An 18,316-nucleotide genomic window follows, 5' to 3' on the forward strand; every position below is an offset into this window, starting at 1 on the left:
TTTTTTTTTTTTTTTTTTTTTTTTTTTTTTTTTTTTTTTTTTTTTTTATATAATTACTTAACTTTACCTGTCTCTGATATTCTCCAAGTAATTCGTTATGAAGTCCGCCATCTCTTTGGAGAAATCCTTAAACGCGTTGGGATCCATTTCTACGTTCTATTCTCTATAAATAATACAATCAATTAATATTTCAGTGAGTCATTATTATTTTCTCTAATACCTATCAATATATAATAGCCATGCAACTATACCGGAATTACTAAATTAGCGAGACCTAATTTCGCAATTTCAAGTGACACTGACTTTGTGACCGAAGCTCGTTACCTTTCTCCGTTCAAGGTAAAAACTAAAAGGGACCTTCCAGTTGATACAAAAAATAGTAAAAGGAAATTATTTTAAAACCCGAGATTGACTAAGCTCACGAAAATCGTATTTTTTTTTCTATTTCATCACGTCTGGTTATGTTAGGTATCAATTTGATAATCGTCCCCATTGTAGCATCAGTCAAATTATAAATTTTGTCAATAATATTTTTACTTATAACTGTATATATGTATAGTCACCCGTAAAAAGAAATTATGTATAATATTTTTTTTCTAATTAATTCTCAAAAATATTCTGCACATGTATATGTGTATTTTATTTGTATATGTATATATCTATATATATATATTATATATATATATATATATATATATATAACCATTATACTTCATTTTAAATACATAACAATATATGTATACAATATATATATATATATATAATCGACTGTCACAAATTCCTGTGAAAATGTCCATAAAGCGTTGCTTTTAATGCATGTATTCCTCGCGAAATATCTAATACACATCAGGTGGGAGTTGTACACGTGGTCTGCTGGGATTAACACACTTGGTGTTTCCTCAGTAGAAAAGTAAGAGCGGTCTCTTACTGGTCGGAGCAATGACCATGACTCATTTTCGCAGAGCAAGTTTCATTCTTGTTATTCGTTCTACGTCACAGTGCATTGTGCGAAATCAAACGTCTTTCCTTGCCGTTAAAGATTCCCGAAACGAGACGAAGAAAATAAAGGACGGTATATCGGGCGACGTCAACATTTCCACGAATCGTTGCAGAGCCGACCGGTTTTATGGTTTTTCCGTGAAATCGATCAGCCTTAAGATACATTTTTTGTAAGTTGTAGTTATATCATGACTCAACGATCAATCGAGATGATTTAGCCGATAGTACGTTTTTTTTTAACATTTTGGGAATTCCCGGATTATTTTTGAAATATTTTTTCAAAGTTTTATATATTTCTGGAAAAACAAATTTTATTCGACTCTTTACTGGTGCATGTTGCTTTCACGCGGGAACTCGGGTTTACTGATCTTACCAGAAATGTTGCACAATACTGATTACTTAATGTCGCGTTCCTCGACTTCAAGTTTTTTGCACCTGTTTCTTATACACGGCAAATATCAGATTTACAAGTCCCCAGTACGATGAGGGAAACAAAACGTTTTTTGAGGATACACTTGACAGGTAAAATACCTTGAAATTTATAGTATTTGTTATATTTCGTGTTTACGTAATTTTGATACTTTTATCGGGAAAACTGATGAACGAATCTTTTCGGAAAAAATGATATTCAGAAGAGTATCTTTCGGGGAAATATCCTACTACGTAAGCATCCGATTTTTCCTTGTCGAAGAATCGATTGCCCAATTAGAAGGACTTGAGGCTTTCACTATTTCGTAGGAATAAGAAAATTATTTATCTTTAGAATTAAAGTGTTAAATCAAATAGATATTTCATACGTCTCCAAATACTGCACTCTGAAGAATAATTGAATCAGTCACGTATCCTTTACTCGTACGTTTGATACGTGCAAATAAAAGTACATTCAAATTCGAATGTTAAATAATTTAAATTGTGAGGTTGCAAAATAAAAATTTTACTTATAGCTCACAAATTATGTGTTGATTTTTTAAGTGAAAAAAAAATTTTTTTTCATTTAAAAAATAATCGTCCACTAACCTTAGAATATTCGACTCCTGATATATACAATATATGCCTGGTGATTTCTTCTGGTAAAAATAATTAAGTGATCACAAATCAATATACAATGATCTATACCCAAGTTAAAATGATCGATACACACGTTGCGAAGTTTCGTGAGCAAGTGTCTCGAGTCCGTAGTCCATGGACGCTTATATACTTCCCCACTGTTCCTGCCTGACTATGTATATCTCATGCGTATACGTACTCTCCACCTACATTCAACAATTTAGATTGTTCTCTAGATCAAGATGTGTGACAATTGATGCATCGATAAAAGTTTAAATTATGATCATTGATCGATAAATAAAATCAATGTACCTTCAATCAATGAAATAAAATAATAAATCAATATTCTCGAATGTGAATTAATTTACCTGATTTCAATAAAAAAATTTTATGAATATTGTTAATACCTATATATTAAACATTTTTTAATATATATATATATATATATATATATATATATACAGATATATATCCGTATCGTTTCTCTTCTTCTGCAAGACTTGATGAGCTTCGTCAGGAACACATCTCCGTAGTTTTAACGAAGTCCCAGAGAGTTTGCGCTTCCTGCCTTCGTTCCATAAAATTGCGTTATACGCCCTCAAGGCGGATTCACAGTTGCGACTAATCGAGTTAATAAGACACTCCGTAGCCGGAGCGTCTTCAAAAGCCGAGAAACCGATCAAATTTTGAAATCAAAGAGCATTCAGAATCTTCAAGGAAAATGATGCAGAGCGTAAGAGAAGTTTTAATACGCTTATGAACTCGGATGAAGCTTAAATAATTAAATTTAAAAAAAAAAGGAAAAAAATAAAAAACCTCGAAATTCACTCTTTCATTTATTAACGATAATCAATTGTTCCATGACCTAGGATAATGAAAAGTATCTTGAGCCGTAATAAAAAAAAATAAAGAAAAAACTTGTTCTAAGATGCTAAAAGGAATTCTGACCGAGATACCTAGCGAGATGACGAGGACCTTGAAATTGTGAATGGCTGCTGGAATCCGTCATGCGAGTCAAGTATATAAATATTGAGATCGTTTAAATCCCAGTTTTCAATTCGTTAGACAACAAGATTCTTCTTCCTGTGTATGAGCAACAAGTCGGTCGAGGAAACCCGGCAGGGATTCCCGTATTGCCTACGTCATCGTATACGTCACTATAGCGAGAAGGCATTGAAAGAGAGAGGGAGCCATTTAGGATTCCAAGAGAAGGAAAGTGGCGACATCTTTCGATTCCTCGTAATATCGTATACCACTGTGTTATCCGCGTGGTCCAGGATGCTGCGTGTGTATGGAGAAAAGCAACGTGACCATTTCGTATTACGTATGCGTATTAAGGAGAAAAGATATTTTAAAGAGAATACAAGAATTTTAAGTAATACCGAAAGATGATCCTGGTATTGTTATAAGATAACGAATGATTACGTTCTAGAGTCAATCCTGATAAGAGGATTTCGATTGGGATAATTTAAGATAAGAGTCTTTAAGTTACTACCTTCCTAAGATGGAGAAAGAGGTCGAGATGAATTCTTTTACTTTATTTCCCCAGCTTTTCCTCGAGAGCTCTTTTTCTTCGTTGATTCCTTTTTCTTTTCACTCCGGGTAAAACGTAGCTCTGTGCCGTTACCATGGATACCGTAAGCACCCCGTACCGTGAAATTCAAGACTCTTCGACAGCATCCCATCCGAATTGGACCACCTGTTTGTTCGGGAGATCTTTTGGCAAGGAGTTATAAGATTTTTCGCAAAAAACAAAGCAAAAAGAAATCGCGCAAAGAATTGCATTGGCGTAGAAATAAAAATTATGAATTTTGTTTTATTTCGAGATTTATCCAAATTTTCATTTTTCTTTTATAAATACATGTAATTATTTTTATCAAAGGATCTTTAATCATCGGGTACAGCCGTTTCAGATAATAAACTTGTCGTTAGCAAGCCAAAAGGGAAGCCCGGTACAATTTCCTGAAGATTCACGGATCGTCGACTCCTGTCTCTTCTCTGGAGCCAGCATACGGTCCAGCGGATCCTGCAAGGATTCTGCGGGATCCTATTGTCGCTTTGACAAAAGGAAATCATTCTCTTCGACGTGAAAATTAATTTTAACTTTAATCAAGAGGTCATAGTATCATCGTTCTGGGTCATATAAATCAAGTAACAGGTTTATGGACCCCATAGGCATCTTTCTTTCTTCCATATATACATACATTTTTTATTTTATTATTATTCTTCCATTATTCTTCTAGAATCCCATCCGCAAATGCGATGCATTATGTATAAGGGTTCAAGATAGCCATGGAAAAGCCACAATCCACTACCACGGTACGCTCTACTACCTTCGACCATCAAGAGAGAACAACCAACCCATATCAGAAAAGTAGTAGCAGTCAGTGTGTTAATTTTTAGGTCACCGTGGTTATTTTTTAATTTTTGGTAAACCTCCAGGAATCAATGCTGATAATTCCTAAAAATTCTCAAGGGCTGGTGAAACAGGCCGAAAATAAATTTACCAAGCCTTGTAAGCTTGTTGTTAAAAAATATATATATATACAGTTGATGCTGAAATAGGGGAACAAGGGAATTCCATTAAGCCACCACTTGAGAGGAGCTCGGAGTGGCGAGAATGAGTGCCCACAGGACTCACAGGATTCGCAGGATTTTATAAGTCATAGGAAACGTATTGAAAATCGATTTAACGAAAAATCTAAGCAGGCCATGGATAGTGATTACAGTTTTTCGGTTTCGCGGCCCGTTGGGATTTTCGTCAATCGATTACTAATTATTACAAATGACAAATTGACTGGTTAATGAAAAATTTTGATATTTCATTCGGACATGGAGGATTTACAAGATTACTTGGAACTTGTTAATCCGCATTGGATAGCTATTGTTCTGTCAGGCATGTATACGCATCTCAGGCAAATATGTGTAATCGGATTGTGCACCGAAGTCGAGGTTACTCCCTTTGAACCCACTTATGCGTCAACCTTATTTGTATTGTCAGTTCTGTGCCTTTTGGCTGAGTACAAATTGTGGCCACGTTCTCTCAAGGAACCGCCTGTGCAACTTGTATACATTTATGAGGTATGAGAAATTAAGGTTAAGATTTTATGTTGATTTCCTTTTATGTAATTAAATATAACTTTTTTATACAGATGCTGGTATCGGCGCTGATAACAAATCTCGCTACGAAAGCAGTATGGATTCCCCTGTTACGTGTAATATATTGTCTTACGCAAGAATCGAGTAAATGGGTAACGTATATAATTATTTGTAAAATTTTAGTATATTCAATGCTTATTAAAAGTGAATTTTTGTCGTGATCAAAATTTTTATTTTTTCAAATTTTACTTTTGATATCTTTTTTTTTTTAGTTATTCTGGGTAAATTCTACTGTGGGTCTTGGACGATATTCCTTCCTGGCTAGTTGGGCTTATTACATGGAGAAAGAAATGGCAGCCATCCATGTCTCCTATTGCGCTGCTCTTCTTGCATTTGTCTGGATGCTGGACGCGACCGAGGCGTTAGAGGCAGTTCTGGACACTTTGATGAAGTAGGGGATACAGGGTCCAGGATCTTTCAGGAGATCTGCAGGATGTACTAGGAGGACTTCAGGATCGTTATTTGTCCAGGAACACGAGCATCGCTGGCAAAGATAGGAGAATCACTTTTGAAAATCCAGTAGTCACCGATTGGTATTTCTACGAGAGCGGTTGAAGAGAAAAATATAAAATTAATTTAATGCGAAAGGAAAAAATTTTCCAAATTCTGTCCGCTTGTCAAAAAAATGTCTCTACTATGTCACTGTAAATTTGTTAATCAATAAAGTACAATTTGTTTAATTAACTTTTTTTATAATTACAACATTTTAAGTATTGCTCTGAAGTTTCATTTCTTTTTACGATAGAAAAGCATTTTTTACGTATCGATTAGTTTCGAGCGATAGGCAATTTTTTTAATTTCTCTTTTTCCGGCAATTCAAAATGGCCAAACTTCTTTGCACGATCTGGGCATTGCTATTCAACACTGTGGGAATATCCATTTTTCATACGTGTTTTTCAAATTCGATCGAAGATGAAAACGGAGAAACAATACTTATCGGTCCACCCATAACAGGTTTTTTATTCGCCTCTGGTGTCTACATAATAATTCTTAAATTGTCATTATTTCCAACGTCATTTCGTAAGCTCAAGCCATCTCTCCTTTGTCTATACGAGGTTAAGTCCTATAATAAAATAATAAATCGATACTACATAACGACGACCCTGATACTAAAAATGAATGAAGTAAATTTTGAAAAAAAATATATATATTTACAGTTCCTCACGTGTTCCTTCATCCTGGAGTTTGCCATAGCTTGCATATGGGCTTCCATAGACCATTTCCTACTTACCACCATACCGAAAATACTGTGTCAAGTAAATACCAATATATAACAAGAATGCCTACATCGTTCTAACCTTTATTTTCGTTAATCAGATATTAATTCGTACGGGATACGTAGATATTGGCGCTTGGATAACAGCAAATAAGAGTATAATGGCACTCCTCAATTTCATAGTATCGCTGTCATTTTTCCTTCTGTCGCTACACGTCACCAGATCCGTGGATTTTACGATTTGGACGTAACAAAAATTCATCCACCCCCCATAACTGTATATACACGTCTTATGGGACACACTAAATATTCACAGGGACTGTGGCGCCGTTGAATTCGTCCAGCACGTGCAGTACAGACTGTTAGAAAAATTGATGAGCGAGTTGCCAAGGATCGGCCACGTGAAACGTCATCGCAGAGGTCGTAGACACGGCCCGAGCAGAAGTCGAAGCTGCGACGATGATTCATAAATAAGAAAACGAGACGTAATTCGTTATCAGCTAAATAGCTACAGATCGGTTTATTTAATCCTTTTTATTAAAAAGAAGGCATTTATTTTTTTTGTCCGAACTGAAATGTAAAGTACAAATGGTATAGATAATAGTGGTAATAATACAATTAATCGTTTAATAATATCAATTAATTAATAATACGTACGTCGATTATACGGTAGATTATCATATTGTAATTGTACTAATGAAATGTGTTCAGTGGCAGTATGTATATATATAATATATTACAGTAGTTTTCGATCATTGCTACGGTAAAACAATTGGTTTTAAACCTATCAGTTAGTATAAGTCATGTTGAATACGAATCGACTGTTCAGACCGTCATTAAACAGACAGTGTAAACAATGACAAAAATCTTATCGATCAATGAACAAGCCTTACAAGTAATAATCATTCTTACGTCAATTTAATGTTAAGATTTATTTTGAGATCCCATACGAATAAAACAAAAATCAGAGATTGGTCAATAAAATAAAATATGTAGTACAAAAAAATTACAGTCATCAATTATGCAACTCATCGTAATGAATCATTTTCTATGTACATTACCAGAATGCCCGAGCGTAAGTACGAATTAACGTAACGAGCGAGTGCGGATATCGCTGCGCATGCGCAGACGGTCCGAAGAGTCCATCCGCGAAGCAATGCCTCGTGCCCGTCATTAATTCGATAACCTCTTAGAGAAATGTACAGAAACCTTAATGAGCCCTGACTAAATCCTCTTGCCACTGTACACACGACGTAAACGATAATATTAACGATAAGTCATTGCCTGCTAATGCCAGTCTGTGGAATACTGTCGCTGCCTAAACGCTAAATTAGGTTAGGATCATTGGAAGTAGGATAAGGACGACTGGGAGATAGAGCTAGATTGGAAAAGTAAGGAGGTGTACAGGAACGACTGATGACTCAATGCCGGACGCATATTTTAGGTAAAGGATATGCGGGTAGGGGGACGAAGGAGAGGACTGAGGGAGTGGGGGATTACAAAAAATGGATTGATAAAAGAATAAAATTTTTAAAAAATTACACGAGGACGAAACTTAATATCACAAATCGTGGTAAACGATACGCGGTCGTCTAATATGTATATAATAATATAACGATAGGACAATTATACAATAACGTCGCTGTATAAGGTAACGTACTTACACGTGTATGCGCATTAGGGATAATCGTCACTGGGATCCCTAACCGATAAATTGACTATTTTAATTATTCCGTTTGAGAATTTTACAAATCAGTCGATTCGAGTGGAGTGCGTCCCGACGTAAGTTTATATACGTCGCGACGAGGACTCTGTGTTAATAAATAACCCTTAACCACGTCGCTTTCGATTCCATTGACCCACGTACAAAATAAATAGAGAAACAACGATGGCTCCTTAATACATAACACCGTGGTTCGTAATGTCCTTTAATCGCTATTCATTCCTTTTACTGTTTTCCTCGTCTTTCAAATTTCTTTTTCTTATTTTCTTATTTTTTTCTTCTTTTACATTGTAATTAATTCATTACAATTATACACATTTACGCGACTAACGACTCTCTCTCTCTCTCTCTCTTACTTTCTTACATTCTTTCGTTCTCACATTCTCTCTCCCACTCGTTCTCTCTCAGACTTTCTCAAGTACACCGTGGCTCGGGCTAATTACCCGTCTTTCCATGCGGCTCCTATATAAATTCATATTTATATATATATATATTATATTCGTAATAATATCAATAATAATAATTCATTAATTAATTCATAATAATGACCGTCGGGGACGGTCGCAATAAATAGTTTTAGTATGGCGAGGGGAGAGGGTCGTTACTCGAACTCTCATGGGTTTTCGCTACGCGAGAGCGATAACGCAATATGATTTCTAAATGGTAATATTCATATATATATATGTATGAATATATATGAGAATATATATACACATAGATATATATGTATATAAATAAATGAGATTCCATACAAAAGAGTTCCATGCTCACGTACACACATGGGATGGGGGTTGGGTGAGGGGTTGACTACATATTACGTGTCTAAACGCGCTATGCGAAACGCGCTATCGCACGGTCTCCTTATTCAATTGCAATAGGTTAGAGAGTTTAAAATTATTGCGTGGGTTCGTAATGTGGTGGTGCATGTGCTGCCATCTTTGTGGGCAACGCGTCACTTCGCTGCCTGTCAGCAGCACTGGGAAACACATAAGTGTTACCCAGCAGTCAGCTATCCGTCATTTCTACATATTATCATTCTATCATTTCGTACTAGGTTGCTTATTTTTTTCATTCTTCATGCTTTCGTTTTTTTTTTGTATCCTTTTGTTTTTCTACCTTTCTTTCTTAAACGATTGATGATACGTGAGGACGCGAGAGCGACGAGGACACCGCACTTGCCGACACTGACACGGGGGGCACTGCTCTGTTTTCGCGAATATTCGTTTTTCTTATTCTTCTTTCTTCTCTCTTTAAAGATCTTATTCAAAGCACTCTTTATTCCTCTCCCTCACTTTCCTCCGTAGGGCCGTACATGTCGGCCAGCTTGTCAAATCGCGGGCCCCAGGTACCTAAGTACTCGTACTCGTGCTGCTCGTCATCTGTACCTGAAGAATGAGTCAAATATTTTGTCACGAGTTCGATCTCAGGTGTTTTCCTTTCTTTTACATACCGGAAGCTAAGGACGACAAGGAACCTGCAGTACTTCCGCCACCCTCGTACGCGTAATTTCGTAGATCGTCAAAGGGCGGTGCGTTTGGATCACTATCTGCCCTTTTCTTGTGATCTTCTATGAACATGCCCACGTTGGGTTCTGGTCCTAGTGGATCTAAATATTTTCGCAGTTGAATTCGATGCTCGAGTTTTATTTGATTTGTGTTCACTATTGATACTTACAGGCAATTTTACATGGAGGCAACTTTCCACCCATTTCCGGTATCGGACCGCCAATTGGAATTTGTAATGGCGTGATGTCGAAAGCCGTCATGTCGTCCTCTCCGCCGCCTTCGTCGTCGTAATTGATGATGTTTTCTCGGACGTCATCGTCTGGACCTGGATACTTTATGTGGGACTCTCTTCTTCTATTGTAAACCACGAATACCAAGACTAGCACTGTTGATAAGTATTAATGTTAATCGTTGATGAAATGCGGAACAGTGCTCAATGATATACTATATGGTGCAACGATGGATCTTGCAATTCACATCGACAAATAATGGAACTCTCGTTCCACGACTACCAACAGAAAAGTTGTAACTACAGTGCACTGGGCGTCAGGTATGGGGACACCGTCCCCAAGTTAACACAGGTTCAGTACATGCTCGGCAGGTGCGTAAAGCTGGAAACAACAGAAGAACTGAAAATACAGACTACAGAAAAAGGAAAGAATCTAGGAAATTGATAGTAAGCAGAAATGTCAACCCAAAACAGAATCCACGAAAAATCAATAAAATAGAAACAACAATCCGTTAATAAAATAGGAAATTTAATTAGTGTTAAAATGGAACCACGGTTCCTTAAACAAGTATAAACTACACTATAAGCGTGTCCGTGAACCAGGCAGCAATCTTAAAAAATAATAAAAAAATAGCATGTCTTAAATAACATGTCAAACTTGAAGTTGAAAAAATAATATACCAAGAATGATGAGGAGACACACTAAAATGGCAGCCAAGGCTCCCATACTAAGTTTTAACGTCTGGCCTTCTTGAACCAATTCACAATTTTCACCCCAGAAACCATCTGGACAGATGCATCTGTATCGGAACCGTGGATCCTGATTAATGCAGCGTCCACCATTGAGACATGGATAATCGATACATTCATTTTTATCCATACATCCTTTATTGTCCGGAGATGGTATCCTACCCTCGCCACAACTGCGTACAAAAATCCCTATTATAGCATTTAGAAGATATTTAATGTTTCAATGTCATTGTGAAATACTTACGTGCAATCATATTCATTCCAAAGATCAATGCATTCAAATGGTTCAGGACAGATAACATTAGCACAGGGCTTGTTGGATGGACAATTCCTATCCAAATTTCTAGCCATGGTGGCCTGACCCCATTGGGTCCCATTCATAGCCGGTGGGAGCGGAAGATGTTTTCCTTCTAATCTAAGATCATCTAGACACCCTTTTTGATAATCTGCATATACTTCAAATGTTCGTACACCTGTGTACTCAGCTTTACCACCCGCGTAAACACCTTCCTGTTTATCGACTAGGAGCCATTGGTGACCTTCAAATGAGAAGGTTTCATTGAACCTTCTACCTTCTCCACCATCAAGTTCCAAGGTCGCTGCTGAGCCATATCTGGATACTCGAACAGTATGCCATTGCCCATCGTCTACAGCTATTGCCGTTAGCCAGATATCTCGTTCTTCAGTTCTCAAACTGTTCAGATTATATCTGAAGTGAAGCCTACTATCTTTAATCTAAAAGTAAAAAAGTTCATAATTACGATATTTCAAAAATTAATTTGATCCAAAATTAATTTAATAAGGATTTACCTCCAAGATGGCGTATTCCCTGTTGTGCTGATCGCTGACCCGGAACAACTCTCCGTGCACCTCCCTAGTTCTGAATCTCAACTGAACCTGAGTCGAGTATTTATCAGGTTCAAAGGACAAAGCATATTTCACATAACTCTGGGGCTTAAAGGTTGTAGGTATAGTTGGTGTCATACAACCAGCTCCAGTCCATCCTGGATTGCACTGACATCTAGCTTCAGCAAAACTGCCGACACAGGTTCCATGTTCCCAGCACCTAAATGTCGACTCCTGGTTGTTGCATATCTCTTCGGTTTGCGGACAGCCTGCTACGCTGTTACGCGATAATCCCGGATGGGCCAGGTCGTATAGTTTACTATTGTGGAAGAGATTTTTTATACAGCCATCGAAACCTTTTCCTACTGGCATATGCTTCCATTTATAATGTGCTGGATCAAATTGTTCAACGTAAAGACCACCGATTTGCAATGGCGCATTCACGTTCAGATATTCGTTGAACGGCGGAACAATTCCTTGTGCCTGACAACTTGAATCGTTAAACTTTGGTGGAGAACCATCTTCAAGTTCTGAGATCACAGCTGACTTGCAATAGTCCACTATCAGTTTGACGTTCTGAAAAGTAAAGTTGGTGATTGTAATTGTAGGCTTTCAGGACGACTACATAACTCTAATTATAAGTTTTAAAACAACAATATTCTAACTAACCTCAGTGTCCCAGAAAATATCCAGTCTATGCCATTCGCCGTCGTCTAGAGTCGCTTTTGTTGTTACCTTCAATTCAAGGGTACCAGAACCAAAGTCTATGAGCAGTCTGGGATGTCCGCGTTCTAATTCCACTGATATAAAATCTACGAAAACACAACATCATATGGTACTTATAAGAACAGTCAAAAAAGTGATTTATTTGTAATGCTTTTATTAAATCCTACTCACCGGAAACCATGGTTTCGTCAAATTCCGGTGGCACTATAGGTCCGTTATAGAGTAACAATCCGTCAGAATGTCGTGTTATAAATTCAAAACTCAAATGACTGCTGTCACACATTTCTAATGCCGGATACCAGGCCCATCCATTACCACGGAAACTCCTTGCTGTCTGCTGACAGCGCGGACCGTTATAACCGGATGGACATTGACAGCTATAAACAAGAGTAGTAAAAATTGTAGTGAATTATTATTATATGTATATCAATGCGTGCATTATATCGATTAGTTACTTACGATAAACCAAAACGACCTTCGACGCAGCGTCCGCCATTGTAGCAAGGACTGCTTCTACAAGATTCACCCTTACTGAAATTACGAGCACCGCAAGTACACTCCGCGATGACGTCCACGCGGACACCCACTAGAGCCGTCTTATTGGCATTTACCATATAAGGCAAATTATTGATGTCCAAAGTATTTGTACAGCTACCCTCACACATTTCGTTTTCGTAAAAGCACTCATCTATCCCAACCATAGTGATATTTATTCCCACGTCTTTCTCAATCTGCAATTTTTAAATAATTATTTATCCTCTTATGTCATATAATTATTACCTTAATTAAATTAATATAATTTACTAACCTCTTCTCGATGCATCAGCACAATGCCATTGAGTCTAACCGGTTTATAATATGGGGAACCATGCGCGGCAAATCTTACATCAGTTAATGGAGGATGCTTCCTACGCAATTGGACGCTGAAGACGTCGACTTTTTCGAGTTCGATATTCAATAATTTTGCAAGCTTATCTCTAAACAGTTCCGCCTTGCTTCTGGACAATGTCTGTGACTGGAATGTCGAAAATTAATTGTTCAATTTATTTTTTTTATTAAAAAAATCTTGCGTAGTGGACTTAAAAAAATATGTAAACTCACCCTATAATTCCATACGCGTATAAAGTCCTCGTCAGTTATACCGGATATTCGAACGGAACCGGAATTGAGAACGGCTTCATGGGGAATACTTTTTATGGTAACTGTGACGTTGGCAGGTACGTCTGTCTGCGTATGTTTTCTATCATAAACTTTGAATCTCAAGTGATAACGGCCATCGTGAGTTCCGGATTTCATAGAAATCATGCCGGAATCTTCGTCTAATTTAAATTGTGCGTGTTCCAAACCTTCCCAGTAAAATTTCTTATCCGGTAAGTCCCAATCATCAAAATCGTAGACATAAACTCGACCGATTTCGGTATCAGGTGACTGGCCCTAAAGTTATGAATAATTGTTTTTAAATTCAATTTGACACTTTTGATAATAGAGATTGAACTGAAAATCAGTGGATACTTACTGCATAATTATATACAAATATATCCTTAGAACCAGGTTGCATTTTATTATCATTTACATCACCGATTACGACTGTCAGTGTGCTGGTACCGGCCATTAAAGGTGCCCCAGAATCCTTAATGACAATTGGAATCAGATATTCCTTTTGTTGTTCTCTATCGAATGATCTCAAAGATGAGACAATAGCCATACCATCCCCATTAGCGCCCTCTGAAATTTCATGGAATATTGGATTTGAGAATTATTCAATTAAGTCAAAGAATCGGAAGTGACGAAGGAAGCGATACTATTATTCCTGATAAGTTATTAAATCAAAGAAACACGACCCGGCCTCTTGAATGAATAACGGATTATTACGAAAAATAATATATATCAAGCAATAAACAATGGAAATACGTTTCACTCACTATTATCGCTCTCCACTTTGAAGCTCGCTTTTATCACATCGTCCGCATTGGGATCCATTCTAAATGTAAATGGGGGACCGTTGGTTTTTGATCTGTCATCGTCATCCGTTGCCAAAATTTCCGCTACCTTTCTTGGCTGAGCATATTCCGGTAGTATAGGCCTATAATCTTTGAGGAACGTAGGTGCGTTGTCATTAATATCATCGACAATTACGGTCAGGGTAGCCGTGGCAGTTTTTGGCGGAATGCCATCGTCAATCGCCAATATCTTTACCTGGAGACAATGAAAATAATATTTTAAACCGACCGCGCAGTGTTCAAGATAAAATTGATTGATGTTCACGCGGGAGGAAAGTTTGTTCAAATGTTAAAACTTGTCTGATATGTTCTTTGGACATTTTCAAAGTAATTTAATATTTGTTTCTCTATTCTATCTCCTGTCTTCTATACTACTTACTTGATGTCGCGGGGTTTCCTCCCTATCCAAACTTCGCTGAATGGAGACAGTGCCACTCTCATCGATAAAGAATTGCCTCTTCCTGTCAGAACTTCGATCTATTGAATAGGATACCTTACTCTTGCCACCTTGATCGGGATCTGTGGCTTTAAAAGTTTCCAAGCTCTTCCCGATAACGGCGTCCTCCGTCACGGTGGTCTCAATATTCGCCCTTTCGAATTGCGGCATATTGTCATTGATATCACGTAGATTTACCACTACCCAAGAATAAGCAACGTGATACTTGTCACTATCGTGATCTTCTCCCTTGATAAGAAATAAAAAATCGAAATAACATTTTTCTTCCCAACATTTTCTAAAAACTTGCACGAGTTTTATATATCAAAATATCAGATTTTGTTTAAAAAAATTTATATTATTAACAGCCAACATTTACCTTGTCATTGACTTGTATCCTAAATCTAAATCCATTACTCTGTAATTGATCTTCATAATCCAGAGGCTGAACAATTTTTAGAGAGCCGGTACCATCGTTATTTCGCACCATAGTAAATTTGTCAGCGCCATAACCACTGTCTTCAAGAACTTTATACTGAAATTTATTTGTCTCATCCTCGTCGTGAACTGTCACTGTCAAGATTGGCATTTCCGGTAATTCCGACCCGTAGGTCTCGTCCACTTCCGTTCGCCATTCGTCTTTGGTAAATTGGGGTGGCATATCGTTTATGTCTTTGACACGTATCGACGCCGTCCCCGTCCCTGCGTAAAATTATTAGTCTTTAGTTTTTCATTAATTTCACGCGATATACATGAAAATACGTTTGGTTGTGAAATTTCCCGTAACATTGTTACTAGTGAAAATAGCAGTATTCAACTGTCCATGGATATCGGAATATTGATTTGCGGAATTTGAACAAGGCACTAGTATCCTAATTATTTATTCGTTTCTTCGTTTGGCCGACCACACTTCCATGATTGGTTTGCTATAATTTATTCACGTCAATATTCTCCTACGTCACATTGTGAGGAAATATATAAACATCGTATATCCATTTTTGTTTTGAAATGTAGTATCAATAATGATTCAATGCCATATAATGATTATCGACTAGATATTCTAACCATAGCAAATTAGGTCAATTATATTTAGTGTCTCACATAATAAAATAAATAATGAGCGCACGATTTACAGTGTAATAAATCGTGAAAGTTATTATTTATAATATCAATATGCATTTTTGCCTCTATAGCAGATGTCGATTTACACTCAATTATTTTAAATTAACATTACCCACCTTTTAACCCCCCTCCATCCATTGCAACGACCTGTATAGAATAATCCGGTGTGCGCTCTCTATCCAGACAACATACAGCAGTTTTGATAACACCAGTTTCGGGTTCAATTTCAAAAATCGGTGAACCAGTCTCCTCCTCAATAACATTTTTCTCAATGGAGTAAATTAATTTGGCGTTGGTTCCCTCATTGGGATCATCATAATCCACAGCAGTCATAGTCATCACGACCATTCCTACAAAAAAGACGAATTAGGATTTATCAATTGACATCGTTATCGGGATGCTGAGATAATAAGATAAGATGACGAATCATTGTTCCCCTGATTTTTGTTTAACTCTACTGGATCGATCAAAAGACAAGTGGCTATCAGGTCGTAATTAAATTCGAGGGGAATCATGAAAGGGCAAGATTCGAAGCAATCCCGTATAATCTGATATGAATGAGACTGATTAAATTACCGGACGTTCCATTTTCCGTGACATTCCCAAAATAGACACCCTGAGGGAATATCGGAGGGTTGTCATTAATATCCTTCAGGTTGACTTGCACATCTGCATAACCTACGAGACCGTCGCCACCTTCGTCCTGTGCAAACACAGTAAACCTCCACTGAGGTCTACCATTAGGCTGGTCCCTGTCCAATGGCTGTAAATCAAGCAAGAAATAAAAAAGACTTTTGTAAAATATCAATGTTTAACAAGAACACTAATATCGAACGATTCAACCGAATTTTACCTTCAGTACAAAAATTTCGCCATTAGTGCGATTGATATCGAATTTACTATTAGCCGGATTATCGGGATCAATTCCCTGACCGGTCAAGAAATACACGATATTCTGAGGCCTGTCCTTATCACCATCACTCGCCGTGACCTACATAAAATATATAATCAATTACGTACAACCTCTCGTATAATTGTTCTCAAGAATAAAAATATTTAAAAATATTCAAACAAACCTGTAATACTCTTTTTGGCAAATTTCTATCATCCTCTTCCGTAATTTGAGTTCTATACGTGGGTCTCTCAAATACAGGAGGATTATCGTTAACATCCTTCACGTGAATAACCACAGTAGTATAGTTCTCTTTCAAGTTGTCTGAAGCAGTCAAACGAAGCTCGTACTAAAGAAAAAGAATAGAGAGGAAGAACAGATGAAAATATACGTATATGAGAAAGATCGCATTATATGTTAAAGATATACAAGTGAGAAGGACGCGTTTATAAAAAATTCTGTGCTTTTAAATAAATTCTTAGTGGCACGAAGAGACAAGGGCTCCTCGGCATTTATCCAAGCAGATTGACACAGAGGTTAGAAGTGGCGTCACGCTCAAGGTATACATAAGCTTCAAGTGGATAAAATAAAATGGCGAAGTACCCTCTTCCTGGTCTCGTAATCCAGAGCCCCAGCTACATAAATGGCTCCAGTCATATTCTTCACAGCGAAGGCACCGCCTATGTTCCCGCTCGTAATCTCGTATCGAATACGCGAGGCTGTAACATGTCAGTGTAGTTAGCATAATACTCATTGTAGACGCTAGATGGAGAAGCCAGTGGAAATCCTAAAGCAATCTAGAACGGAAACTCACACTCGTCGTGATCCTTGGCGGTGACTGTGAGGACGGTGTGTTGAATATCTTCATTTTCATCTACCTCAGCCTCGTAGAGGCCCTTGTCAAAGTAGGGTGGATTGTCGTTCTTGTCGGCTATTCCAATGCGAATGAATTTGGTTACTGTGAAAGAGAAATATATAGATATATTAGACCGTTGAACATTGATACTCTGTGAATTTGTGGCACACAGACCCGATTCCAAGAAGGAAATAAACGGAATAAACGATCGAGTCAAATGGATATTAAAATAAAATCCTCAAACATTTTGCAGCCCTCGTAGGAAGCATAAAAATCTCAATTGTACCCATAGAGGATGATCGACAGTATAAAAGGAGCGAACCGTAAGGGATGTTTCAGCCCATAGAACGTAAGAGTGAAGATTGAAATCTCAGTCAAAGAGATCATTAAGCATCTTTATAGGGGTAGGTCATATCGAAGTTCGTGTAAAATTAATCCACGTACGAAGTGGATAGGTATTGAGCAGCCAACCCTTGGCTAAATTCTTATAGTGCTTGAGAGAAGGGATGAAAAAAAAAAAACAAGGAGAGAAGGTGAAAATCGAGTAACAACGTATCAGGTAAAAAAAAAAGTAAATGAAATCGACAAAAAAAAATTGAATGAAGGAATCGTAGCTTTTCCCATGGTTCTGGTAAGTTCGGTAAGGTTAGGGTGAGAAAGTGAATTCAGAGGGTGGGTAGCTAAGGGAACCAAGTGGTGTGTGCCCTGGCTCTGAAACGCGTTACTGGGCCACGGGCTAAGAAATCGATGAAGCTCCCACCCTGGTTTCGCGTTTCCAACGGCGCAACCCCCCCCCCCCTCCCCCCCCGG

General features: G+C 37.5%; 4 protein-coding genes across 11 annotated transcripts in view; 2 read left to right on the forward strand and 2 right to left on the reverse strand.

The window, feature by feature from the left end:
* The window catches only part of LOC107271211 (aromatic-L-amino-acid decarboxylase), a 5,693-nt gene extending 3,518 nt beyond the window's left edge, over positions 1-2,175 (reverse strand). Inside the window, exons 1-2 of the mRNA XM_015746926.2 lie at positions 2,017-2,175; positions 68-163 (exon numbers count right to left, since the gene is read on the reverse strand). Coding sequence (XP_015602412.1) covers positions 68-147 — 80 coding nt within the window. The 5' untranslated portion in view covers positions 148-163; positions 2,017-2,175. The remainder of the gene's footprint in view (positions 1-67; positions 164-2,016) is intronic.
* Positions 2,176-4,401: 2,226 nt separating this feature from the next.
* On the forward strand, positions 4,402-5,889 carry LOC107271203. 2 transcript variants are annotated; one of them, XM_025088450.1, is made up of 4 exons: positions 4,402-4,942; positions 5,048-5,127; positions 5,199-5,297; positions 5,418-5,889. In XM_025088450.1, exons 1-4 carry the CDS (start codon positions 4,879-4,881, stop codon positions 5,598-5,600), a joined length of 426 nt encoding a protein of 141 aa, XP_024944218.1. In that variant the 5' UTR covers positions 4,402-4,878; the 3' UTR covers positions 5,601-5,889. The 2 variants fall into 2 exon arrangements, with proteins under 2 accessions (XP_024944218.1, XP_015602379.1); XM_015746893.2 differs by having other exon boundaries at positions 4,408-5,127.
* Positions 5,890-5,974: 85 nt separating this feature from the next.
* Positions 5,975-6,914, forward strand: LOC107271198. Its single transcript, XM_025088449.1, has 4 exons — positions 5,975-6,260; positions 6,363-6,461; positions 6,523-6,668; positions 6,738-6,914. The coding sequence occupies exons 1-4, from the start codon at positions 6,027-6,029 to the stop codon at positions 6,889-6,891; spliced, it is 633 nt and encodes a 210-aa protein (XP_024944217.1). The 5' UTR covers positions 5,975-6,026; the 3' UTR covers positions 6,892-6,914.
* Positions 6,915-6,976: 62 nt separating this feature from the next.
* Positions 6,977-18,316, reverse strand: part of LOC107271214 (neural-cadherin) — a 48,441-nt gene continuing 37,101 nt past the window's right edge. For 5 of the 7 annotated variants that reach the window (XM_025088446.1, XM_015746932.2, XM_015746930.2 and 2 more), the window contains 21 exons: positions 17,465-17,608; positions 17,254-17,369; positions 16,835-16,999; positions 16,612-16,749; positions 16,335-16,521; positions 15,875-16,108; positions 15,016-15,338; positions 14,580-14,885; positions 14,123-14,396; positions 13,717-13,925; positions 13,302-13,634; positions 13,009-13,215; positions 12,660-12,931; positions 12,372-12,577; positions 12,144-12,286; positions 11,439-12,050; positions 10,873-11,363; positions 10,560-10,801; positions 9,819-10,034; positions 9,595-9,750; positions 6,977-9,529 (listed from right to left, as the gene is read on the reverse strand). In XM_025088446.1, coding sequence (XP_024944214.1) covers positions 9,420-9,529; positions 9,595-9,750; positions 9,819-10,034; positions 10,560-10,801; positions 10,873-11,363; positions 11,439-12,050; positions 12,144-12,286; positions 12,372-12,577; positions 12,660-12,931; positions 13,009-13,215; positions 13,302-13,634; positions 13,717-13,925; positions 14,123-14,396; positions 14,580-14,885; positions 15,016-15,338; positions 15,875-16,108; positions 16,335-16,521; positions 16,612-16,749; positions 16,835-16,999; positions 17,254-17,369; positions 17,465-17,608 — 5,084 coding nt within the window. In that variant the 3' untranslated portion in view covers positions 6,977-9,419. Of the gene's footprint in view, positions 9,530-9,594; positions 9,751-9,818; positions 10,261-10,559; positions 10,802-10,872; positions 11,364-11,438; positions 12,051-12,143; positions 12,287-12,371; positions 12,578-12,659; positions 12,932-13,008; positions 13,216-13,301; positions 13,635-13,716; positions 13,926-14,122; positions 14,397-14,579; positions 14,886-15,015; positions 15,339-15,874; positions 16,109-16,334; positions 16,522-16,611; positions 16,750-16,834; positions 17,000-17,253; positions 17,370-17,464; positions 17,609-18,316 lie in introns of those variants that run through there. The other 2 variants (XM_015746933.2, XM_025088448.1) reach the window with 2 other exon arrangements.

Source organism: Cephus cinctus, unplaced genomic scaffold (genome assembly GCF_000341935.2).
Source record: "Cephus cinctus unplaced genomic scaffold, Ccin1 Ccin1_scaffold0928, whole genome shotgun sequence".
NCBI lineage: Eukaryota > Metazoa > Arthropoda > Insecta > Hymenoptera > Cephidae > Cephus > Cephus cinctus.

Bases quoted from the DNA above. Each gene is read 5' to 3' on its own strand.
- LOC107271203 (XM_015746893.2), top strand. From the start codon at position 4,879: ATGGAGGATTTACAAGATTACTTGGAACTTGTTAATCCGCATTGGATA. The intron at 5,128-5,198 runs GTATGAGAAATT...TTTTTTATACAG, and splicing joins AACTTGTATACATTTATGAG to ATGCTGGTATCGGCGCTGAT. The intron at 5,298-5,417 runs GTAACGTATATA...TTTTTTTTTTAG, and splicing joins CGCAAGAATCGAGTAAATGG to TTATTCTGGGTAAATTCTAC.
- LOC107271198 (XM_025088449.1), top strand. From the start codon at position 6,027: ATGGCCAAACTTCTTTGCACGATCTGGGCATTGCTATTCAACACTGTG. The intron at 6,462-6,522 runs GTAAATACCAAT...TTCGTTAATCAG, and splicing joins TACCGAAAATACTGTGTCAA to ATATTAATTCGTACGGGATA. The intron at 6,669-6,737 runs GTAACAAAAATT...AAATATTCACAG, and splicing joins GTGGATTTTACGATTTGGAC to GGACTGTGGCGCCGTTGAAT.